The 24,995-nt window shown below is 47.6% G+C and overlaps 2 protein-coding genes across 7 annotated transcripts; both read left to right on the top strand.

Annotated features, from left to right (window-relative positions):
• The first annotated feature begins 4,307 nt into the window (after window positions 1-4,307).
• On the top strand, window positions 4,308-7,222 carry LOC134013869 (transcription factor SOX-30-like). 2 transcript variants are annotated; one of them, XM_062453620.1, is made up of 5 exons: window positions 4,308-5,267; window positions 5,396-5,635; window positions 5,773-5,979; window positions 6,068-6,467; window positions 6,707-7,222. In XM_062453620.1, exons 1-5 carry the CDS (start codon window positions 4,643-4,645, stop codon window positions 7,056-7,058), a joined length of 1,824 nt encoding a protein of 607 aa, XP_062309604.1. In that variant the 5' UTR covers window positions 4,308-4,642; the 3' UTR covers window positions 7,059-7,222. The 2 variants fall into 2 exon arrangements, with proteins under 2 accessions (XP_062309604.1, XP_062309602.1); XM_062453618.1 differs by having other exon boundaries at window positions 4,309-5,267; window positions 6,065-6,467.
• A 1,020-nt stretch (window positions 7,223-8,242) lies between these two features.
• On the top strand, window positions 8,243-24,865 carry tcerg1b (transcription elongation regulator 1b (CA150)). Of its 5 annotated transcripts, none has more exons than XM_062453101.1 (21): window positions 8,243-8,364; window positions 9,050-9,266; window positions 9,454-9,606; window positions 9,977-10,223; window positions 11,144-11,368; window positions 12,609-12,671; window positions 14,424-14,636; window positions 14,795-14,898; window positions 16,725-16,813; window positions 17,479-17,639; window positions 17,803-17,878; window positions 19,722-19,863; window positions 20,047-20,136; window positions 20,220-20,338; window positions 20,686-20,836; window positions 22,317-22,481; window positions 22,746-22,928; window positions 23,098-23,277; window positions 23,712-23,795; window positions 24,041-24,141; window positions 24,234-24,865. In XM_062453101.1, exons 1-21 carry the CDS (start codon window positions 8,318-8,320, stop codon window positions 24,433-24,435), a joined length of 3,012 nt encoding a protein of 1,003 aa, XP_062309085.1. In that variant the 5' UTR covers window positions 8,243-8,317; the 3' UTR covers window positions 24,436-24,865. The 5 variants fall into 5 exon arrangements, with proteins under 5 accessions (XP_062309085.1, XP_062309082.1, XP_062309081.1 ...); XM_062453098.1 differs by having other exon boundaries at window positions 11,129-11,368; window positions 16,731-16,813; XM_062453097.1 differs by having other exon boundaries at window positions 11,129-11,368.
• Window positions 24,866-24,995: the final 130 nt, after the last annotated feature.

Here is a 24,995-nt window from a genome sequence, read left to right as displayed (position 1 = left end):
CGTTAACTTCTGGGAGATAGCTAAGCTAACTACTTTACTGCAAGGCAGCTGCAGAAACGCCACAAGCAAAGAGGCCAGGGTGATAACTATTTACTAATTTTACTTTGTGATATGACACACAATTGTGATGTGTAATGTACAACATAAGCTGATATTATTAAGGAAGTACATCTACTTTCGGAAACAGTATAGTTTACTATTTCACTGAAGTATTAGCATCATGACATTAGCCTCTGTTGCCCGGGCAACACATAACAGTGGTCTATGATGCATCTGTTTTCAATCGTTAAAATAAACATTCCTCACAAATACGTTTTCGTTGTAGGATTTATTATGACATTAGATTACAAGTAAACGATTTGTGGGTGAAATTATCATTACCTGTCGTTTCAAACCAGTGTAGCTCACTGCAACGCTGTAGCCTACGCGAGACATTACAAAAACATCTACACAGCTGTTTAGAAAGTCAAACGGCAACAGAACATGTTCGGCACTCCCCTTACTTAAATCAAAAGTCTATCTAACTACTAACCTGAACTTCATTGCCACAGCCTAAACGTTGTCCATCTGTTCATGAAAATAATTAATTTCAGCCTAAACCGTACAACGGAACGTTAAATCCAATTCAACCAACGCAATCGCTACAGAGACGAACACAGCAGTAGTCTAGTATTGTACCGTAGTAGTACAATTTACCGGGGCAGCTTCTCCACACAGGGCTATATCGCATTTTGCGTTGTTACTGACAATGATCGCTACCAGTGAGCTTTTTATGAATGAGCGATTTTCCACTAAATAAATGTCAAGCTTATTTACGTTTTGGGGGGCATATTTTCAGTTAGCAGATGGTACTGTTTGAATCGCGATTCCATCTTCTACTGCCGGGTAACGTCGTAGAATAATCTTCAAAGGGGGTTCTTTATTAATGAATGAATGCAATGAGTAGGCTAAATGCCTGAAAATATCACGAGAAGGGAAAAACTTAAAATGACGTTTAAGTCATAGAGATTAGGTCCATTTTTACACCGGTCTGCAAAATTTATTCGTTTTGATTCAACGATGAGGCTGCCTCTTGCAGGGGAAATGACAAGACATCTATTTCATTCTACACTTCACTCGTATTTTCAGTTGTAAATGAGCAGCAAAAAAAAAAAGCTTTTACATTTATTTAATCTTTATAAATAATAAGTATGCATTTTCATATAAAATATACAGAAATCAGTTGTAAAAATGTCATTCAAAAACGGACCCCTGTGCAACCGACGCAAGCAAGCACACCCTACAATTTCCCCAGAAATTGTACCCTCTCTAGTTCGTTTTGTTTCAACGATGAGGCTGCCTCTTGCAGGGGAAATGAGAAGACATCTATTTCATTCTACACTTCACTCGTATTTTCAGTTGTAAATGAGCAGCAAAAAAAAAATGCTTTTAAATCTATGTCATCTTTATAAATAATAAGTATGCATTTTTATATAAAATATACAGAAATATCAGTTGTAAAAATGTCATTCAAAAACGGACCCCTGTGCAACCGACGCAAGCAAGCACACCCTACAATTTCCCCAGAAATATTACCCTCTCTAGTTCTATATGGTTTTGTTCGGCTTGACATGGCGTTTATTATCTTGGTTGGGGGTAGGCACTAGGCAGCGAGGGGCGGAGCTTCAGCTCCTTCAGGCGACACGCCCCCCCAGTCTCAAGCAGAGAAGACTGCTGACTTTTTCACGATTTCTGAATCAGAATTCGGTTTATTCGCCATGTATGTTATACAAACACGGACTTTACTGTGGCAGGGAGGTGCAAAACACTAAACATATACAGATCTTAAATTAAGTAAAAGTACAAAAGTTTAACTATTTCTAAGAGCTAAACAATCTAAGAATACAACAATTTAAATATAAAATAAAATATATATAAAATAAGAATAATGAGCAGCGTGAATGGTCAACATAGTGCAGTCGGATACTGAGATAAAGTGGCTTATGCATACTGAATTGCCATTAGATGGACTTATAGTTAAATAAGTGAATGAATGTCAATGGGAGTCCTTGGCCTTGTTGAAGAGGCCAGTAGCAGATGGAAAGAAACTGTTTTTATGGCGTGAGTTTTTGGTCCTGATGGCCTTCTGCCAGAGGGGAGTAGCTGGAACAGGGAGTGACCAGGGTGGGAGGGGTCGGCCACAATCTTCCTCGCACGCCTCAGGGTCCTCGAGGTGTGCAGGTCCTCGAGGGTAGGCAGATTGCAGCCGATCACCTTCTCAGCAGTGCGGATGATACGCTGCAGTCTGCTCTTGTCCTTGGCAGTTGCAGCAGCGTACCAGACGGTGATGGAGGAGGTGAGGATGTACTCAATGATGGCTGTGTAGAAGTGCACCATCATTGTCTTTGGCAGATTGAATTTCTTCAGCTGCCGTAGGAAGTACATCCTCTGTTGTGCTTTTTTGGTGAGGGAGCTAATGTTCAGTTCCCACTTGAGGTCCTCGGAGAGGATGGTGCCCAGGAAGCGGAAGGACTCCACAGTGTTGACTGGGGAGTCGCACAGGGTGATGGGGGTGAGTGGGGCTGTATTCTTCCTGAAGTCCACAACCATCTCCACTGTCTTAAGAGCATTGAGCTCCAAGTTGTTCTGGCTACACCAGGTCACCAGGTTGTCAGCTTCCCACCTATAGTCAGACTCATCCCCGTCAGAGATGAGCCCAATGAGGGTGGTGTCGTCCGCAAACTTCAGAAGTTTGACAGACGGATGACTGGAGGTGCAGCTGTTGGTGTACAGGGAGAAGAGCAGAGGGGAAAGGACGCAGCCCTGAGGAGATCCGGTGCTGATGGACCGAGAGTCAGAGACTTGTGTTCCCAGCTTAACGCACTGCTTCCTGTCAGACAGAGGTCTGTGATCCACCTGCAGGTGGAGTCGGGCACGTTCAGCTGGGAGAGCTTGTCCTGAAGCAGGGCAGGGATGATGGTGTTGAAGGCAGAGCTGAAGTCCACAAACAGGATCCTGGCATAGGATGCTGGGGAGTCCAGGTGCTGTAGGGTGAAGTGGAGGGCCATGTTAACGGCGTCATCCACAGATCTGTTGGCTCTGTAGGCAAACTGCAGTGGGTCCAGGAAAGGGTCTGTGATGGCTTTGAGGTGTGCCAGCACAAGGCGCTCAAAAGACTTAATTACCACAGAGGTCAGGGCGACGGGTCTGTAGTCATTGAGTCCTGTTGGCCTTGGCTTTTTGGGCACAGGGATGATGGTGGAGGACTTGAGACAGGCTGGCACATGGCATGTCTCAAGGGAGGTGTTAAAGATGTAAGTGAACACCGGAGACAGCTGGTCAGCGCAGTGCTTGAGGGTGGCAGGAGAGACAGAGTCCGGCCCAGCTGCTTTGCGGGGGTTCTGCCTCTTTTAAAGCCTAATTTAACATACTTGTCGGTGTTATTTTTTCATTCGAATTTGGATGGGTGGTTAATAACACATTATTCTGTGGTGTGGCGAACTTAAAACTCGTTTTCAGGTCCACTTTACAGGATCTTTAACTGTCAATCACTCCTTATCACTGCGCTCCGTTGTCACGTGACAGGGAGCAAACGAGAGCAACATTTGGGTGGTTGCTCCACATTTTTGGCTAGTGCTCCTTACTTTTTGAAGTTGGAAGCACCAGGGCTACCAAGTAAAAAGTTAATTTCAAGCCCTGATAGGGAGCTGGTGGCATACTGTATATCCTGTCAGCCACCATGCACCGACAAAGTGTTCCCCCTCGGCCCGAAACAAGTGGACATGAACACAGAATGCGAAGTGGAGGAAGGTTCAGTGTGTGGGGCACAGAGAGGCTTTCACTTATACTCACAACTTACACTAATCAGAGACTTCATAGACAAGTGTGTGTTTTTCCTCTCCAAAGTGAGATTGTACAGTGCCATGGTCTTGTCATGAAATGTCCCTCACTCCTGAGAGCCAGTCTGTCATCTGCCATAACTCGACCAGTTTGATCCCAACATGTCAGTTCTGCAGTAAAGTATCCGTGGGCAAGAACCTGATTCTAATCAAACAACGCAGCTGAGTGCACTCTGATGTAGCAGGTTGGGCTGTCAGCAAGGGGTGTGGTATTGTATGGAATGATGTGCTCATAAAAATATTATGTAAATCTGGAAAGGGATGACGAAAAGAACAGTAAAGAAATGCAACTGCTCAATAATTCATGTAAACCTTTGTCACAATCTTGGAATCATCTTGAAAGATAACATTGACTTCCACAATGAATTAGGTCTAGAAGTGTCATGTCGCCATCTAGTGGCATTTCTGAGACGACATCCGTCCTGGCACAGAGAACATGCTTAGTGTGGGGAAATTCATTTGAGTTAATCACTTAAAAAATATATATGTTTATAGAGTTCGTCTGATTTTACAATGGGAAAAAAAGCACATTTCTTCCGATTGAATCATTTATGACGCTCTGAGTTGTTTGTATGTTGTTATATCAAATATTCTTTGTTTAGTACAGATTCCATACGATTGTCATGCAAAGTGACAAAGCCGCTTGCGCAGCTATTTGAATTATACGAACGTTCGATAACCGTTTGTTGGCAACAGGCTTAGAGATCATCACAAAGAAGGTGCTTATCACATTTCATAGCTGGCTAACCCTGACGATCGCAACAATGGATAGGCACCCAAAACGAAGGGCACAGATGACGTTTAAGAAAGGTGAACAAAAAAAAAATGAGCTTGATGTGCAACTTCCCGCTAAGACAGAGGTTAGGGAAAAGGATGAAGCAGGCCCATCATCTTCAACGGAGAAGCACGGAGGCGGCGAAGAGCAACCGTTGAAAACGGAGGAAGGCTGTGTCCGTTCAGAATGCAGCGAAGATGTTAGCAGTAGGCCTAACACTTTACCGACTTATAATAGATGTGATGGTGCTCTGGTCCCAACTATTTCAACACAGAGACAAAGACGAACAACTCAAGTTCAACCTGTTGAGGAAACCAGTGCGTTTGTCATTCAAAAAGTTGATGGGCCTTTCATATCCGAAGTGGTAGCTTCCACACCCACACGTGATGTTTCCAACGGAACACAGGATCAATTGTATACTCCTCTTATCCACACTGTGGATTTACCTCAACCAGTTGCCGTAACAAAAACAGAGACATTTTCATTTCGCCAAGATGAACAACAGATAACCCTCAGCAGAGTGCCATTCCCTGTTAACGTCCCGTTAGTGTCTGAACCTTCGGTGAGGGTTAACACTGAAGGGATGGATCTCACCATACCCCCGGAAGGATCAGGTAACAATGCCTCAATATTGTGAGCTTCTTTCCTCATTTAATAGGAGAGGGTGCTCCACTTGTGCAGCAAGTTTCCAAGTTACATTTACATATTTTTCGCTCTTTCAATGCCATGCATGCCTCTGCAGCCATGGTGAACGTGCCTGAGAGTGCGTCGCGGAACGGTTACATCAAGAGGCCTATGAACGCCTTCATGGTGTGGGCCAGGATCCACCGGCCTGCCCTGTCCAGGGTCAACCCCACCGCCAACAATGCCGACATCAGTGTCCAGCTGGGGTATGAGTGGAGCCGTCTGACTGAGGTGCAGAAGATGCCTTACTATGAAGAATCCCGCAGGCTCAAAGACGTCCACAGGCAAAAGTATCCAGGTAGGACAGCATGTCAACTTGCTATAGCCCAGTTTAGCATTGTATTCTACAAAAGACAAGTTTTTTTTTTTTTACTCTGAGGAGTGAAAGAGCTTAACTACCTTCTCTCTCTGGGTTTGGATCTTCTCCTTTGGCAGGTTGGATCTACCAGCCTAGAGCAGGGAGGAAAAGAGGGTATGTTGTGACCGCTGAGACACCTGGGCCCTCCTCCTCCTCTTCCTCCTCCACCGTTTCCAGTGGTTCTGATCCACAGGCCTACACACACATAAGCATGGGCCAGACCAGAACCCCAGGCCCAGCCACCCTGAATTCATTTAGTCCATACATGCTAGACTCAGCCTCAGGTAGGGGAGTTGTCACACACACACACACACACACAAAAGCCCAGCAGCATCAGGTCCAACGCAGGGGTTGTGTGTCTGTGTCCAGCAGGTTCAGGTGACCACCTAGTCCAAGTGTCTGAGTCTGCAGTCACTCAGCCCCACAGCTCCACACCCCAATATTACCAGTCATCCAGCCCCCAGCCCGCCACCGTGACCCCTTCCCCCCAAAGCAGGCGTCCTAGGGCCAGCCTGGCCCCCAACCCCAACTCCTCCAGCCCTGAAGCCACCCGCAGGCCCTATACCAGAAGGGCTAGCAGGCGCCCTTACTACAGGATGGCTTCAGAGGTGCCGTCATGCAACATGGCCGCCTGCTCCAGGCCCCCACAGCTGCCTGGTCTGACACACCCACACCTGTACCCATCCACTTCCGTGCCTCACTTCTTCTCTGGTCCTCGCTATCCCTTCAACCCCTCCTTCTTCTTCCCGGGAAGTCCGTTCTATCCCACAGGGTGAGAACGCACGTGCACGTGTACACATGCCACATACACACACATGCTCCCACACACATGCACATGCTCCTACACATACATGCTGTACACACGCTCACACACATGCTCACACACACATACTGCACACACACACACACACACATGCTCCCACACACCACAGACTCCCAAAGCCACAGTCTAACTATACTGTGGAGACATCCATCCTTACTCTGCTCTTCTCTTTCTCTCCCCGCCCCCAGGTTCCCCATGGGGTCCTACTCATATCCAGAGCGGCCCAACCCCATGGCCGACGTCATTGGCTTCTACGAGCAGCGCTTCCAGAGGCACGAGGCCCTCCTCTCTGCTTTGAACAGGGACTACCTGTACCAGGACCCAGCGGCCAGCGCAGAGGCTGAGGGCAGTGGCCACGCCCACCCCCCTCCTCCACCCCCATCCTGCAGCGAGTACCTGAGCACGGCACAGGGGCTGGACGTGGGCGCCCTGGAGACCGTGTTCACTACGCCGTCCCCGGAGAACCTCACTCGTGTTCAGAGGGTCTACACAGCCGTGGAGAACCAAGAGGAGGAAGTGCGCGTTCTGAGAATCCTTTAGAACCTTTAGGAGTCTTTTTAAAGCCATGTGCTTGTGTTATTAAGTGCATGAATGTATGTCTTTGGGAAATATGTTGTCGTGTATTTGTGGTGGTTATAAACAAAAACAAGAAATGCAACGTTCAGATTAAAAAAAAAATAGTTTGTTTGAAATATTTCTAACTGTTGTATGAACACAAAAATAAAATCCATCTTTATTTATTCTGTTGACATCACTTTGTATATTTTGGGGGATTGGAGTGACTGCACACTGAAATAAAAATGAGGGCTGGGAAAGTTAACGTGTTAATCTTTATATAATAAACGGATAAACGGATAGGCTGCGTCCTGCGATAGCCTATCATCTGTCCTGCTGTAACAGCATGACTAGCGATCTAGCTAGCTAACCTTCACACTCAATGTGAACAATAGAACTAAGCAAACTAACGTCCAACACGACACATACCAAAATAAATTTAGGTAGTTTATTTTAAAGTTTAACAATAGAAACTTAAACAACGCTTCCGTCAAAAAAATTAACCCCCCAACTGAGTCCCCTTCTACGGAGCCCCAGACATTACATCCGATAAAAAAAGAAGAAATTGTGTTACGAAATGCTCATTTGTGGCCACGAAATACGAATTCGTGGTCACAACATAGTAATTCGTGGCCACGACATAATTCGTGGCCACGACATAGTATTTCGTGCGCGCATTTAGAAAAAATAAGTTAGTGTAGAGCCCTTTCCAGTATTTTTGATAACCTTCAGGGTTTAAACTTTAAACATTCAACGTGCAGTTAAACACTTTGTTGTTTATAAAGTTGCTGCATATATTTGATGGGAATGACTTTAGTTCCCAGGAGAGACTGTTTACATTTCACGAGATGTCATAAAATGTTCTATTTAAAATATCCTTGTGTTAATTGATTTAATTCAGTGTTTTACATGATGATAACGAGCTCGGGAAAAATGAGATTAATTGCGATTAATTACAGCATATTGTGCGATTAAGTAGCCTAGTACATTTTTTTGATCGATTCCCAGCCCTAATTGAAAAAAACTGATTATAGAGATAATGTGGTGATTCACAGGCCACTTTGTAAGATAAAAGCAGGATTTAAATCGTATCTATCATCATGTTTATCAGAATGCATACAAAAATACATCTTTAGCCTAAGAAACCCGTAACTCTTTTTCTTATGGGACCTTCGACATGTTAATAGGGGGAGAAAGTCTTGCAAACCTGGCAACCCGCGAGAGTCATCACATTTTTTCCTATAATGGCGGACCAGGCAGACAGCGACAGTATTGGGTTCAACGACAACAGGTTAGAGTGTGACGAAGAAAGCAATACTATGAATTCCTTTGTCTAATTAAAGTTATTGGATATCTCTTATGACGGTAGACATGGCTCAGTTAGTTATGTTGCGCAGACTGTCTTTCTATGCGCTCTCCAGTGCGTAATATACTTGTGATCACTGACCACGTTAGCAAGCCTGCAGCCTTGCTCCACCTCCAGCTTCTAGCCTGGCTAGCTCGCTAGCCGACGTAAGCCCGGTTGACTCCATCCACTGGAGGAAGCGTTCTCCTGGTGTATTAAGTTGTTGTCTTGAAACTCGGCAACGTCTGTCTGCCAGTAAGCAGGTTGTATTATTATAACTATTATTTAAATTGGCTCATTATGGGAATTACAGACTAACTTAGTGCTGCTAGCAAGCTAACTGGCTAGCTAGCTAGGGGCTAGTCTACAGACTGTGTTTGGGTTAGCGTATTTGGTTAATAGCTAGACTAGCTAGCCAGCTGAAGAGGTGGCCAACGCTACAAGCCTGCACTGTTTTGAATGAGACATCTAGCTGGCGTTAGCTTCCGAGGCCACGGCGCATTTTGTTTTTCATCAAGTTTAGCAGGCTGTGTCTATAAAATAGCGTTCTCGGTAATTTTTCAGCATGTAAAGCGTTAGTTGGCTAGTAGTATATTGTTGTCTGTATCAACATCATTGTTTTGTGTCTCAGGATGGCGCAGCAGCAGACGCTGCGCTTTCGTGGCCCTGCTCCTCCGCCGAGCTCCGTGCTCCGGGGGCCTCCCCCGCTCCTCAGACCCCCGCCCTTTGGTATGATGCGGGGGCCCCCGCCGCGACCCCCTTTTGGACGTCCACCGTTCGACCCGAACATGCCGCCTATCCCCCCGCCTGGAGGCATGCCCCCGCCGCTAGCACCCCCGCATCTACAGGTAGCCCCTGTTAAGATCTAGGAACTCTTATCCTTCAAAGATCAAAGTGCTAGGGTGTTTTTGGAATAGATATTTAAAAGCTTGTAAGAAAAAATAGTTTAATAATTAAAAATAAAACTGTAAAAGAGCAAAAAGATGAATGTCTTTGCCTTACGGTTACAGTATCTCTCTGCTGTGTTTGTTTCAGAGACCCCCCTTCATGCCCCCTCCCATGGGCAGCATGCCGCCCCCCCCAGGACTGATGTTCCCCCCCGGCATGCCCCCAGTTCCAGCCTCTGGAGCCCCCCCCCTCAACCCAGGAGAGGAGATCTGGGTGGAGAACAAGACACCTGAGGGCAAGGTAGGACAGAGGCATCACCTATTGCACCACTACTTCATAACTTGACTATGGTCTCCTATTAGGACATTAGTCTAGAAACTAACCCAGGAGGCTAGCTCACAGAAGCTACTTCTATATGCGCTAGCGTTGTTAGGTATTAAGGCTTCTGGTGTTGAGACACCCGTAGTTTGTGTTGATTTAAGTGCTGTGTTGTCAGATCTGTTATGAACCCTCAGCTAGCTTTGTTTTTGCAACATGCCATAGCCATTTATATGATCCTTATCCTCATCTCTTCCTCACCCATTTCTCCTCCACCTTGTCCTCCCCCTCTCTTCTTCCCCCCCCCCTCCTCCTTTTCCCTCTTCCCTCCCCCCCACCTTCATTCTCCCAGGTATACTACTACAATGCCAGGACCAGGGAGTCGGTCTGGACCAAGCCAGAGGGGGTGAAGGTGATCCAGCAGGCTGAACTCAACCCTCTGATGGTGGGGCAGCCTGGGGGGGGCGGGGGGCCCACCGGTGGGGGTCCAGCGGCCAGTACTGCAGCTGCCAGTCCCGCCTCCAGCCAGGCCCCCTCGCCCTCCCGCACACACACCTCCAGCCCCGACACCAGCTCCACCACCTCTGTGTCCATCGCCAGTGAGTGTGAGGCTAACACGCTGTTCTGTTCTGTGTCTATTAGCACAGCTTTCATGCTCCCATGTCACAGCACTATATGAGCCAGTTTGCTTGATATAGGTCCTGGATGAGTATCTGTTTGACTGGCTTTGTGACTGACTAAGCCAAAACATACCGCATATTTGGGAAAATAAGCTGAATTATCTATAAGCCGCACCCCACCAGAATGGGAGCTTTTTGTTTGTAAATCTGAGTATAAACCGCACTGGAATATATGCCACACTTGATACGGGAACAATGATACCAAGCAATGCACGAGTACAGGCGATCTTACAGCATGCCGTTGTATAACACACTTCAAAAACGAAAGTAAGTGCGTAGTGTATGTTTTCTTGACGGTTATTAACCCTTAGATGCGTGAGTTCTAAATATTTCCGACGGTCCCCACAGCGCAAGTTATTTTACCGAAACGGTAGCTAGCTAGCTTTAGTTAGCTTCTGGGCTAAGTTAGCCAGCATAATACTCGTAGCAATGCTACTACCAATGCTCGTTTGACTTATTAGCCTTCTCATTAGTACATTTTGAAGCCATACTAAAGCGTTTGTGGCATAATTTTTGTCCATCGGAAAATATTTAATTGGAATGTTCGAAATCGTATATATGCGACGTTACGCTGTGAGACCCGCATTCGAACGATCACATGTGCGACGTTACTCCTTAACGGGTTAAATAGCATTCACGGAAAAAGTTTTTCTACTGTTGATAAAAACGTGCTATAAGCCGCATCGAAATATAAGCCGCACCACCACAAGAAACATTTAAAATCGGCTTATAACCGCAGCTTTATTTCCGAAAAATACGGTAAGCCCTGTACAGTAAAACATGGTTCCTGTCAGTGTTGTGACTCTGTGCTGGCGTCTGCCCAGCTTCTGCTGTTGCAGACCTGCCCCAAGTTGCTACGGCGACCTCCAGCGTGGGTGTGACCCCTGTGGTGGTGAGCGTTGCCACAGTTCCAGCGTCGGTGACGTCGGTGCAGACTATGTCTCTGTTGCCCCAGAGCCTGCCCCACGCCCTGCCCCAGCCTGCCACCACCATTCCAGCCTTCCCCCCCGTCATGGTGCCCCCCTTCAGGGTGCCACTGCCGGGCATGCACATCCCTCTGCCTGGTAAGACCTCTAGCACCTCCAAGACCTCCACCTGTATCTAGTCTAGTCCTTCCTTCCATACCCATCCCTCCTTATCTTATCCCTTTTCCCCTTACCTTCTCATCTTCTGTCTATCTTTGTATCAAATCAGTTTCTCTTCTCCCCCTCTATCCCCCCCACCCCTCCCCCATCATCATTATCTTCCATCTCTTCTCCCCTGCCACTACATCCCTTCCTTTTCCTACCCCACCCCCTTCTTCCCCACAGTCACAGTGTTGGTTGGTGTCCATCGGCATCCTCCCCCAGCACAGAGAGTTCAGACAGACCGGTTGAGGGTAGAGAGGGTGAGCTTGTGTCCTCCTGTCGGAGCCAGGGCCTGGAAGTCCGACCAGACATACATGCGTGTAGTAGTAGTAGTAGTAGGCACTTAATTGATCCCCATGGGGAAGTTATGGTGTTGCAGCAGGCAAGAAGATTTAAAAAAAAAGGCAAAAGTATGCAGAATACCAAAAATGAGCAGGACTGTACACAAGGTAAAACACAGGGTTCAATCCCAATGTAGCCTGCTGTCTAAGTGGACTCCCAGGTCCCCACCGTCTCCACCTCCATCCCCTGGATGAGAACTGGGGTCGAGGGGTTCTTAGTCCTCTGGAAATTCCCGCCATCTCGTTCCTCTTGGGAGATGTTGAGATCCAGCCAAAAATTCATTCACCAGGCCCCTGGTGGCAAGTCCAGGACAGGCAGTTTCCCTCCAGACCAGCAGGGGGCAGCGTGGTGTATTCCATTTATCTCACACCTAGGCTGCAATAGAAAATAGTTAATGCAGTCCAGTGACAAGGTAGATGATAAAATTGACAACATTTCCACCATGGTTTATAACTGATGTGTAACTGGGACACAGTGGAGAGACATCTGTCTTGTCAGCTGGCCAGACAGACCTTGGTGTAGACAGACACACACACACACAGACAGACAGAAATACCCACCAAGAGCAGCAGACAGGCAGATAGGCGGGCTGGCAGGCAGATGGAATTGACAGACAGGTAGGCTGACAGACAAGCAGGCAGACAGGCTAGGTGCTGGTTGTCAACTGTGTGTGCCTCGACCGCCAGGTGAGAGGAGGGGTTGACCACAGCGGGTGTGCATACGTACATGTGTGTGTGTGTGTGTGGTCTCCCACCCGCCCTGATGGTTGACGTGCACGTGTGTGCGTGGTGTGTGTTCCGTGTCCAACACCTTGCTTGCTTGTCCGTTCTTGCAGGTGTAGCTATGGTCCAGCTAGTGGAAGGGTCGTATATAAAGACAGTCTCGACAGGCCACAACGGTAATGACATCACCAATGACATCACTTCCTGACATCTCAAGTCTCTAGATGGCATGTTAGTCGTTGTTGTTGTTGCTGCTGCTTCTTATCATTCTGATCTTCTAATCCCCACACACACACACACACACACACACACACACACACACACACACAATTTTAGTCGAACCACACAGGTTGGGTCAGCAAGGTTCTCTAGTTTCTTCTCTGTTCTCAAGCCGGAAGAGGGTTGGCAGGAAGGCTGGAGAGGGGTTCTAGATTGGTGTATTTCTGTTTTATGTGTCTGTGTTTGGTTCTTCTGGTGTGTGAGTGTTGTGGCTGGGAGGGTCAACTGAGGCAGGTCAGAGGCCTGTACTACGAAGCAGGATTTGGGGTTAGCGAGGTAACTTCAGGTTTAACACTGGGGTATCAGTGTCACAATGGTGGTTCACTTCTTACCAGGGTAGGTGACCATGGTAACTTATGCTGCACTGTTATAGATAACAGGTCAACATGTATGAATGCACCGCCTACTGGCAATCAATTTTCTTGTAAAATTGATTAATAGTTTCTAGAACATCCCGTGCTTCATGTGCGCGAATAGTGAGAGGGCAGTCGTGTTGAGTCCAATTTGGGGGCTTTCTCTGACAATTATCTTTGTATATATACCGATATTATTCTAAAACAGAGACTGATGAAAGCACCAAATCCTTCTTACTTGTTGACCTTATTAGTAAACCTGTTTACCAGTTTGAAAAGTATTTATTCAAAAGACTGTTTAACACTGTCATGCAGCTGAAAGAATAAGGCTAAAATGGTCTTGCATGCAATAAGAAACACCAAAGTAACACATGAATTTAACGGAATACAGATCGAGGCCTACTCGTGCCTTAATGATGGGGTAATTGGTAAGCCTAACTTGTGCATTCCCACTTTTCAATGCAATTCTTTACCAACTTCCTACCAACTCCTTCCTACCGTTAGCAGTAACAAGGGTGTTTCCTTTGGCCTGGATTATATTTAAAACTATTATAGTGTGCTCATATTGTGTAAAATATGTGGCTCTGGTAGACTTGTCCATGTTTGCAGTTGGTCATGGGGAGCAAAAACGGCCCCTTTTTATGCGAGCATGCTCAATCCTAGATTGGGAAATCCTGGGCTGAGTCAAGGAGTTGATAACCACAGTTGTGACATCTCGGTAGTTAGTCTTCGTGAAGCCAGCTAACTAAAAGACATCCTGGGCATGTTGGACTTGCTTGGTAGTACAGGCCCCAGGAGGCTTCAGCCTGAGGCTGCACAGCCTCACTCCTCACCATTAAGCCTTTTGGTTTTATGGACACCTGGGACAGGCAGAAGCAGGTCTCCTAGCAACAGGCATTGGGTCAGAGGTCACAGAAGACGTTGGTTCTGAGTCAACAAGTACAGCAGTCGGTTAGGTTATCATCATAGATAATGTTGTCTGTGTGTGTTGTAAGTGGTGTTTCTTTTATGTCTTTTATGTAGATGTTAATCATGCTGGCTGGGTTGTCTAGACTTTGTCCTAGAGACAGTGAGCATACACACCTGTACAACGTCAGAGTAGGTGAATATAGACCAACCATGTAAGAGGACACGCACCCGTCAACCAATCACAGACCCTGCTTTATTTGGAATCCCTTTTGCTAGACTACCCATGTAATCAGCTGAAGCTGTGCTTTCACTGTCTAGAATGGAGGTGTTTATCAAGCAAGGTGATATTTCAACCTGTGTGTGTGTGTGTGCGTGCGTGTGTGCCAGGGATGCTTCCGGGCATGGCTCCGCCCTTAGTACCCATGATGCACCCCCAGCTGGCCTTAGCTGCCCCCGGCTCGCTGGCCGGCGCTTCCTTGGCCGGTTCCCTGCAACTTCATGAGTGGTCGGAGTACAAGACTGCGGACGGGAAGACGTACTACTACAACAACCGCACACTGGAGTCCACCTGGGAGAAACCTCAGGACCTGAGGGACAAAGGTAGCCTTGAGCTTTCACCTCTGACCTCCAACACGGCAGTCTACCTGGAGAGAAAGGGAACTCTGACCCTTAACGCTGTCTGTGTGTGTGTGTGTGTGTGTGTGTGTGTGTGTGTGTGTGTGCATTCGCATTTATCTGCATGTGTGTGACCCCGGCAGAAAAAGAGGCGAAAGAGGCAAAGGAGAGGCAGGCTCTGGAGGAAGAGGCCATGGAGATGGAGGAGGAGGAGGCCAAGGCTGAGCAGGCCAGCCTGGCCAGGGAGGTGAGCACACACACATACCGGCTACTTTATTCGGTTGAATCGTTTTTTTTCTTGCTAGTAACAGGTTGGACCCCCTTTTGGTCCATATTGACACTACATTACACCACCACCACCAGTCTGAACCATTGATACAAGGCAGGATGGATCCATACTTTCATGTCGTTTAGGCCAAATTCTGACACTGCCATCACAATGTCGCAGCAGAAATCAAGACTTATCAGTCAAGGCAAAAAAAAATTCTAGGGATGCACCTACATTTTTATATTGCTCTGGATAAGAGCGTCTGCTAAATTTCGGCTGCCGAAAATGGCGAAAGAGAACAAAGGCCAAAAATCTAAACCGCCCCTAAGTGCTCAGATTTCACTTGTTTGATCTTGCCATTGTCACTGGACCGAAGTAAAGTTAGTTTCAAGTTGAATATTCAACAGATATTCCCCATAACTTTTCCTTACGTCTGGCGTCCGCTAACAGCAGTTAGGGAGCGTCAACAAAATGACAAATTGTTTTATGTCAATAACTCTCTATCCTTTACTCCTAAAACTTTCCAAACTGGTTGTAGCTAACCAAATAACAATGACAAGTAGCACACCTTTTGGTTTGTCCATTTTCATTTCACACAATTGTATGTAAATTGTTTTAACTGTTTAATTTCAATAGCTCCTACTAACGTTAAACAATTTTCTGACTATCCGTGAATTATCCTTATATAATGCACACCCATTTTTATCTCAGGTGATTTTACGTAAATATTTCCAATAAGGGAGATCGTGTCAGCGATTTGGAAATACTTAAAAGTTTAAGTTTGTCCGATAAGGACATCAGATTTGCAGTGTTGGTTCAGCAGAAATTTCAAGCGGGGGTACGGTGCCAATTTAAAAAGTTTAACACTCATGGAATTATACAAAATAAATGATAGATATTAAGTCGGGGAGTATCGGGGGTCAGATGGCTGAGCGGTTAGGTAGTCGGGCAATTAATCAGAAGGTTGTTGCCGGTTCGATTGCCGGCCATGCAAAATGACGTGTCCTTGGGCAAAGCACTTCACCCTACTTGCCTCAGGGAGAATGTCCCTATACTTACTGTAAGTCGCTCTGGATAAGAGCGTCTTCTAAATGACTAAATGTAAATGTAAGTCATTTACCAACCATTCTGCATGCAGAATTTTGCTGAAGTTTCAGTTTTGGATATAATTATCATTTCATTGCATCCCCAGTTTATTTTCTAATCTTCTATTATCTATATACATTTCGGTGAGTCCGTGTAAGTTGTAGCCTCAGTTTCCTGTTCTTGGCTGACAGGAGTGGCACCCGGTGTGGTCGAGTGCTTATTTGAGTTACTGTTGTCATTCTATCAGCTCCAACCAGTTTGGCCATTCTCCTCTGACCTCTGGCATCAACAAGGCATTTTACATCCACAGAACTGCTACTTACTGGATATTTTCTCTTTTCTGGACCGTTCTCTGTAAATCCTAGAGATGGTTGTGTGTGATAATCCAATTTTCCCAGAAAATCCCAGTTTCTGAAATACTCAGACCACCAACAACCATGCCACGTTAAGTCATGTAAATCCCCTTACTTCCCCTTTCTGATGCTCAGTTTGAACTTCAGCAGATCTTGACCATGTTTACATGTCTAAATGCATTGAATTGCTGCCATGTGATTGGCCGATTAGATATTTGCGTTAACGAGCAGTTGAATAGGTGGACCTCTTAAAGTGGCCATTCAGTGTATATGTATATACATACATTCTCACACACACACAGATTATGGAGAGTACAGTTTCAGCTATAGAATGCTGTTGCCTCTCTCCCCCCCCCCCCCCTCCAGGAGCAGAAGGAGGAGGAGATGACGGAGGAAGAAAAGGCAGCTCAGAAGGCCAAGCCTGTGGCCACCAACCCCATCCCGGGCACACCCTGGTATGTTCACACACACACTGCTACATCTACATTGTCCTCCTTCTGTTGTCAGTCGAAACCGATGATGATGCACACACTCCTCTAACGGTGAGACCTTTAATGGCTGAACAGTCCTATCCTGGACCCACTACTAGTATTGCAAGTGGAGCATATATATGTGGTAGTAGTGATGGCGACAGTGACTGTGTGTCTCTTGGCCCTCTCCTGTTGTCGAGACGGACCACAGGGCAGTGGGGAACTGCCTGCTGGGCAGCTACCCCATAGCGGGGGCAGTGCTTAATGGGAGCCAGGGCTTATCCATACTGTAGAAGGCCTGCACGCTTCGTCTCTGGGGCCCACCACTGCTTGGAAATCCCCTGTGGTTCAGCCTGGGACCATGAGGTACCCAGTGTCTGTGTGTGGCCTCGGGGATGCCCTGCAGGTGGTGGTGGAGAGGCTCTGTACTGGCAGGAGACCTACACACTCGGCTCCTCTCTTTACCTCTATCAAGGAGGCTATCCAGAGGCAGGAGCTGTAAGGAGAGAGTAGCGAGCATCGAGCACAATGGGGCAAGCAGTACTACTGCACTCGACGCTTCACACACACCTGTCCACTATGGACACACAGTTTGACTTCACACCTGACACAGTCTTACTGTGTGCGTCCGTGTGTGTGTGTGTATGCAGGTGCGTGGTGTGGACAGGAGATGACCGCGTGTTCTTCTACAACCCGACCACGCGCCTCTCCATGTGGGACCGCCCCGAGGAGCTGGTGGGCCGGGCCGACGTGGACAAGAACATCCAAGAACCTCCTCACAAGAGAGGGCTGGAGGACAGCCGCAAGCTGGGTGGGTACACACACACACACTGTACACGACCATACCCCACACACGCATACACACTTCACTGCACACAACCATACCACACACATACACACACTCACACCGTCTGTCACACACACCACATTAGATACCGATCTCTGACACGAAAGGTTCTCGTGTTGTCTTGCAGGTATCAGTAAGGAGGAGCTTGAGGTGGCAGCAGAGGAGGTCCTGGAGGAGGAGCCTGTCAAGGCCAAGAAGAGGAAGTAAGTTCTCTACTGTCTGTTGGCACAGGAAACACCGAAGACCAGTTCAGGTTGGGAGATACATGGTCACCACAGCGTGTCGTCATACTTGTTTAACACTAGAACCAACATTCCACGACCCCCTAGAACTGCTGGCCGGGTCATTTATCCCCCTTGCCACAAAAGCATCAGCAATCGTTCACCTCCGGTACAGGACACACACTGTCCATATGTGTCTTTCTATCTATCTATTTCTATCTCTAGATCTGTATCCAATGTAGCTCGTTGGCCGGCTTATCAAAAGACAACAATGGGCGTTGCTAAGCAACCAGACATTGCACGAATGTTGAGCAAGGCAAAATACAGCGTTTTCTACACTGCCTGGCCAAATGATTGTTGCACATCAATATCTTCGTCTTTAGCTTTGATAGCACGTGGAATTGTTGGGCCGTGGAATCAAAAACCTTATGCCAGAGTTGCACTCATTTTTGGCTGAAATGTATTAATGATGGGAGTTGAACCACTCCATACAATGTTCTCCAGCACAGTTTCTATTGTGCCCAATTCACAAGTTTCTATTGTGCCCAATTCACGAGTGAATGCATGCTCCTTGAATCACTTTCACAATTTGTGTCCAATTAATCCTGGCATTGTCGTCCTGGAATTTGACTGAGCCATCGGAAGAAATAATCCAGTGATGGGATAACCCTAGCCTAGACCTGAACAATAGAAGCAACCCCAGATTATACCACTGCCTCCTGAGGTTTGTATACTGGGCAATAGGCATGATGTGTGCATGCCCATCTCTGGAATAGGGTCATTTTAGACTCATCAGACCCCACAACTATTTTCCATTGCTCCAGAGTCTAATCTTCATGTTATCTAGCAATTGAAGCCTTTTTTCTCCCGGTTAGCCTCACTAACAAGGCCACCCTGCTACAGTCCCAGTACTGCGACTTCTTGTGCGTGTGGAAATGCTAGTACTTTTACTATTAAACATAGACGTGAGAGCTATGTCAATTTTGTAGGATTTGACTTCACCAAGCTTTTAAGTGATCTCCTATCACCACCTATTCAGCGGCAACAATTTTTTGGGGGCCAGGCAGTATTTTCAGGGTATAGATGACCCGATTAGTGGTTCGAAGTTAAATAAAAAAAAATATAAATAAAAAGCCCACTCCCCCAATTATTCTTTAATGTTAAATGCATTTAAAAACGCCAGGGGGATAAATAAATAAAGACCCTCTACTGTGGAGGTTCTAGTGTTAAGGGAGAGGAGGTGTGGGGAAGGAGGGATGGAGAAAGAGGGATGAGGTGTGACGAGAGAGCTAGTTGAGGTGTGACCAAGGGATAGAGAGAGGGATGAGGTTTGACCGAGGGATGGAGAGAGGGGTGAGGTGTGAGGGAGGGATTGTGAGGGAGGAACGGAGGGATGGGGTCTTGGTCGTGGTTGGGTTGGTTGGGTCTCAGTGTGACATCTCTCAGTAACTTCAATGCTGATTTCTGATTGGCTCTGTTCAAGTGGTGGTGAAAGCTGACTGGTCAGCGGTCTGCGTCAGTAGGACTGGTGATGTCACCAACATGCTCTCCAAGGTAACCAACCACCTAGCTCCACCCTCCTCCTAGACTGCTCTTTAACCCTCTCCCCTTCTAGCTCTCTGATCGGTCCAGGGTTCAAGCTACGTCCAATGAGAATCTGACCTGGTAATCAGGTGATTCTTCGCCTTAACCAATAACACACACAATAACCCAGAAGACTGGTCTACTCAGCCTAGACACAACCCAGTCACCTCCACAGTGCCCTACCTCTCCCCCTCCCTCCTGTGACTCTCTGTCTCTCCCCGCCCCCTCCCTCCACCCACAGGAAGGAGGCAGAGTCTGTGAAGGAGGCGGAGTCGGAGAAGGAGGCAGCGATGGAGGCGGAGCTTCGTGCGGCCCGCGAGCGTGCAGTGGTGCCTCTGGAAGCTCGGATGGGCCAGTTCAGAGACATGCTGCTGGAGAGAGGGGTACACGCACCCCAACACACTACACCTTTCTCTCCTTCTCTGTTTCTCTCTCTGTCTGGCATCCCAGTTCATGTTATCATTTATTTACTACCCTCTATACTCGCAGCGTTGTCATGTAGTTGCGTAGCATAATGTTTAAATGCCTGAGCCTTTCTGACTGTCCTTCCCCTTCCCGGCCACCAGGTGTCAGCCTTCTCCACCTGGGAGAAGGAGCTGCACAAGATCGTGTTCGACCCTCGCTACCTGCTGCTCAACCCCAAGGAGAGGAAGCAGGTACACACACACACACGCGCGTATATTAATGTGTACCAGAAGTGTAGTTTTGTTCAGTGTGTGTGTGTGTGTGTGTGGCTCAGGTGTTTGACCAGTATGTGAAGACGCGTGCAGAGGAGGAGAGGAAGGAGAAGAAGAACAAACTGATGCAGGCCAAGGACGAGTTCAGGAAGATGATGGAGGACGCCAAGCTGACCGCCAGGTGAGACCACGTCACCGTGGAGATCTCAGCCCTCACAGTTGCCATGGTGACCGAGAATCTGTATCTCTGTGTGTGCGTGTCAGGGGAGTCAGGTGGCTGAGTGGTTAGGGAATCGGGCTAGTAATCAGAAGGTTGCCGGTTCGATTCCTGGCCGTGCAAAATGACGTTGTGTCCTTGGGCAAGGCACTTCACCCTACTTGCCTCGGGGGGAATGTCCCTGTACTTACTGTAAGTAGCTCTGGATAAGAGTGTCTGCTAAATGACTAAAAAATGACTAAATGTGTGCGTGTCTATGCATGTGTGTGTCTGTGTGTGTGTCTGCGTCTCTCTGTGCACGTGTATGGCAGGACCACGTTCAGTGAGTTTGCGTCCCGGCATGCAAGGGACTCCAGGTTTAAGGCCATAGAGAAGATGAAGGAGAGGGAGGCCATCTTTACTGAGTACATGACCGCTCTGAGGAAGAGGGAGAAGGAGGACTCCAAGACCCGGGGCGAGAAGGTGAGGAGCACGCGCATGCACACACACATGCACGCACACATGCACGCACACACATACACCCGTATGAGGTGTATGCGTCATACACCTCATCTGACACCTTGCAGCGCAGCACAGAAACGCCTGCAAACATCTGCCCGCCTAGACGCGGGAGCTATTAAGGCATGGCTTAGACCGTTGTTTCGAAATGAATGAGTCGGGGAAAAATGGCTCTGCGCTTTTTGTGATGAGGATGTTCATCACTGAACAAAGTACGCAAAGCACCTGTCACCTGCCTGTGCGCACGCCTTATCGAATGTAATATGCACCAATTACGCCTGTTTATACGCACACCAAATTTTCTATCAAACTGTAAGGTGTTGTATTGATTCCGCGCTTTCTAAAACTCGCCAGAGTAGCCTACGTGTAATTCACCCGTATCAGGTAGGCGGTGAACGCACTGTGTGCTGCTACGCTGACACTGATTACACCCCATACACGCGCACACACGCATGCACACACATGTGCACACTAGGGATGGGGATCGTTAATTTGTATCAATATCGATACAAATTTTCGAGACTGCTTAACGATGCGAGTCTTTATCGATACCACTATCGATACTTTTCTGGGGTGAGCTTGAGCTAACCACCATCTAAATGAATGAATTTGGCAAATGTTAAACATATAGCAGCACCCACACAACCCACGCCACACTTTATGTAAACAAGATTACTGAACAACATTTATGACAATAACTTAATATTAGGGGCATAGGCGAGTGAAATAGTTGCACTGCAGAGCCCTGGCTCTTATTATTGAGGCTTATTATTGTCAACGATGGATACTTGCTACGAAGTTGGGATGCGCTGACTGCGCTAAACATGCAAACCTTGGGTTGAGGAGGAGGATTGTCGGGCAGCTGGAGTTGGCATTGCAGTAGTGTGTGTCCCCCCCCCCTGCCCCTTACAAGAAATGATCTTCGAACATATGTTACACGTCGCTTCGTACTTATCTTTGGCTTTATTAAAATGTAGCCAAGCCTTTGACCGCTTAGTACGTTCAGCCATCGTAGCTAGCAACAACATGAGAAATGTAGCGAAGTAGGGCGTGAGCCAATTAAATTCTTCTTTTAGTTTAAAGGCGGTTGGCAGGCCATTCTATTGAATTTAGTAATTTTATTAGACAATCGATGTACGTTTGTGCACCAGTGATTTGATTTAAATGACATAACTTCTCTCTCGAGACATAAGTTACATTATATTAGCCTACCTAGTCTCGATAGCGGTATCGATAAGATCGGACCTTATTGATCTTTGGGTTTTGAGAAATTTGGAACCGGGTCCTTACAGAACTGGGCATCGATCCCCATGCATGTATAAGCAGAGTTGGCTATGTACATCAAGCAGTCGTGTAAAAGGTGTGTGTGTGTATATAAATATATCTATGTGTATTTATAGGTGTGTTGTGTGTGTGTGTGTGTGTGTGTGTGTGTGCTCGTCAGGTGAAGCTGGACTTCCTGGTGCTGCTGGAGGAGCAGCATGTGGAGGGGGGTCAGCGCTGGAGACAGGTGAAGGAGCGTCTGGAGGGAGACCCTCGCTACAAGGCTGTAGACAGCTCCAACCTGAGAGAGGAGCTCTACAAACAGTACCTGGACAAACAGGCCAAGGTGGGGCTGCGTGCGTGTGTGTGTGGGACTCTTGGATTTCTGCGGATGCATGTTATAAGATCATTGACTGTTTATGTGCTTAATGCACGTGTGTTCTGGGGCCCAGAATTTTAAAGGGGGTTAGAATTAGTGTTGGGGTTATAATTGGTCCATGTTACAGTTAGTGGGTTAGGGTTAGAGAGCACAATTTTGAATGGAAGTGAATGGTCGGCCCACCCTCGGAATAAAGTGACAAACGGTGTGTGTGTGTGTGTGTGTGAGCAGAGCGTGGACGGAGAGAAGGAGCGTGAGCTGGAGCGGCAGGCGCGTGTGGAGGCCAGCCTGAGGGAAAGGGAGAGGGAGGTGCAGAAGGCCCGCTCAGAGCAGACCAAGGAGATCGACCGGGAGAGGGAGCAGCACAAGCGAGAGGAGGCCATCCAGGCCTTCAGAGCCCTCATGTCAGACATGGTGAGTACACAGACACACACACACACACACTCAACTTTTTTCCAACACTGATTTTAGTCTGCTAGTCTTGCTGTTACCACGCAGACTCTCAACTTGGATTAACGTAGCGGTGACACATTGACAGTGGTGTGACGTGTGTGCCCGTCCGTCTGTGCCCGTCGGCGTCCAGGTGCGTTCGTCGGACGCGTCGTGGTCGGATACTCGTCGTAACCTGCGTAAGGACCACCGCTGGGAGTGTGCCTCTCTGCTGGAGAGGGACGAGAAGGAGAAGCTGTTCAACGAGCACGTGGAAGCGCTCACCAAGAAGAAGAAGGAGCACTTCAGACAGCTGCTGGACGAGACCAGCATGGTGACAGAACACACACACACACGTACTAGAACCCACACGATAAGACACATGCATACATACATACTAGGGGTGGAACGGTACACTGAAGTCACTGTTCGGTTCGGTACGAGTTCGGTACAACGGAGGGAAAAGCAAAACAAGCCAGGTTCCTCTACGAGTGAATTCGGGCGCATTGAAGATGACATGTAAATTCCGATTGCGTCAGTGATTTTTGTTGGCCCCATTTGTATGTGTATCTAAAGGCTGGCTAAGCACTGTAGGGAGGAGAAGTTGGACCTAGCCTATCTCTGACTCACGGCGGCGCCAATCAGAGCTAAAGCGGGGCAACAGATTAGGTGTCCCTAAAGAACACGCCTATCTAACAGTAGTTCCATAATACATTCATTAATTTGCACTCAAGTTTTATTTATTTTTGTGTGTGTGTGTGTGTGTAGATCACCCTGACCACATCCTGGAAGGAGGTGAAGAAGATCATCAAGGAGGATCCTCGCTGCATCAAGTTTTCCAGCAGTGACCGGGTAACCACGGCGATTAGACTGGCGACTGTTTGGAACCTCAAGTTGTTGAGGAGTCGGGTGTTGATGCTGTCGTGTGTTTTGACTTCGACCATGAAAGATACAAAACTATTTTTCTAGTAACTCTAAAAGAACATAGACAAGAATTTAACTTGAGAAGGATCTTCAAGTGATGTGTACACCATGCTGTCATGCTAACGGAGAGCTTTGCGTGTCTGCACGTGTGTGTGTGTGTGTGTGTCCTGCAGAAGAAGCAGAGGGAGTTTGAGGACTACATCAAAGACAAGTATATAACAGCCAAGGCTGATTTCAGAACCCTGCTGAAGGAGACAAAGTTCATCACCTACAGGTGGGACACACACACACATTCATGTAGATACACACACACACGCATATATACACACACTCTTCACACACATGTGACGGTTCCGTCCCGACCAGGTCCAGGAAGTTGATCCAGGAGTCTGACCAGCACCTGAGTGACGTGGAGAAGGTTCTCCAGAACGACAAGCGGTACCTGGTTCTGGACTGTGTTCCTGACGAGCGCAGGAAGCTCATCATGTTCTACATCGAGGACCTGGACCGCCGCGGCCCGCCCCCACCTCCAACCGCCTCCGAGCCAACCAGGCGCTCCACCAAGTGACCAATCACAGAGCGGTTGACCCCTGCCTCCCCCCCCCCCCATACACACACATGCTGGCGTGAGCACCTGGATGCCAGCTGACAGACTGGCCCCTCGGTTGAGCCCCGTCTGTGTGTTTATTCAGACAGCGGGGGGCTCCATGACCAGGCTCTGAACCTCCCGCCCCCCCACCTAGGGAGAGGGAGGGGCCTAGCGTTACTATGGCAACAAGCCTGACGATGTAAGATGATGTAAATTGATTATTCTTCTGTGTGTGTGTGTGTGTGTGTGTGTGTGCGCGCGCGCGCGCGTGTAGGTGTTGTAGGCCTTACTGTGCCGACTACAGAGGGAGTCAGAAACACCAACCCAGACTAGCGAAGGTAGAATGTTTCTTTTGATGCTGTTGCTGTACATGTTACTGGAATAAAGGCAACTTCCACTGTTTTTTTTACCACTTGGTCTTGTCGTGTGTGTGCTCTACTGCAATGTTATACTTACACTCAACTGATCTTGTGGACTCAATCTTGAATGAAGTTCAGTACAGATGTACTGAAGTAAAATGTTTGAGCTCCTGTGAATGC

This window comes from Osmerus eperlanus, chromosome 27 (assembly GCF_963692335.1).
Source record: "Osmerus eperlanus chromosome 27, fOsmEpe2.1, whole genome shotgun sequence".
NCBI classification, from domain to species: Eukaryota; Metazoa; Chordata; class Actinopteri; order Osmeriformes; family Osmeridae; genus Osmerus; species Osmerus eperlanus.
Note: the sequence above shows the minus strand (reverse complement) of the source record. Positions and strands in the feature narration are given on the sequence as shown.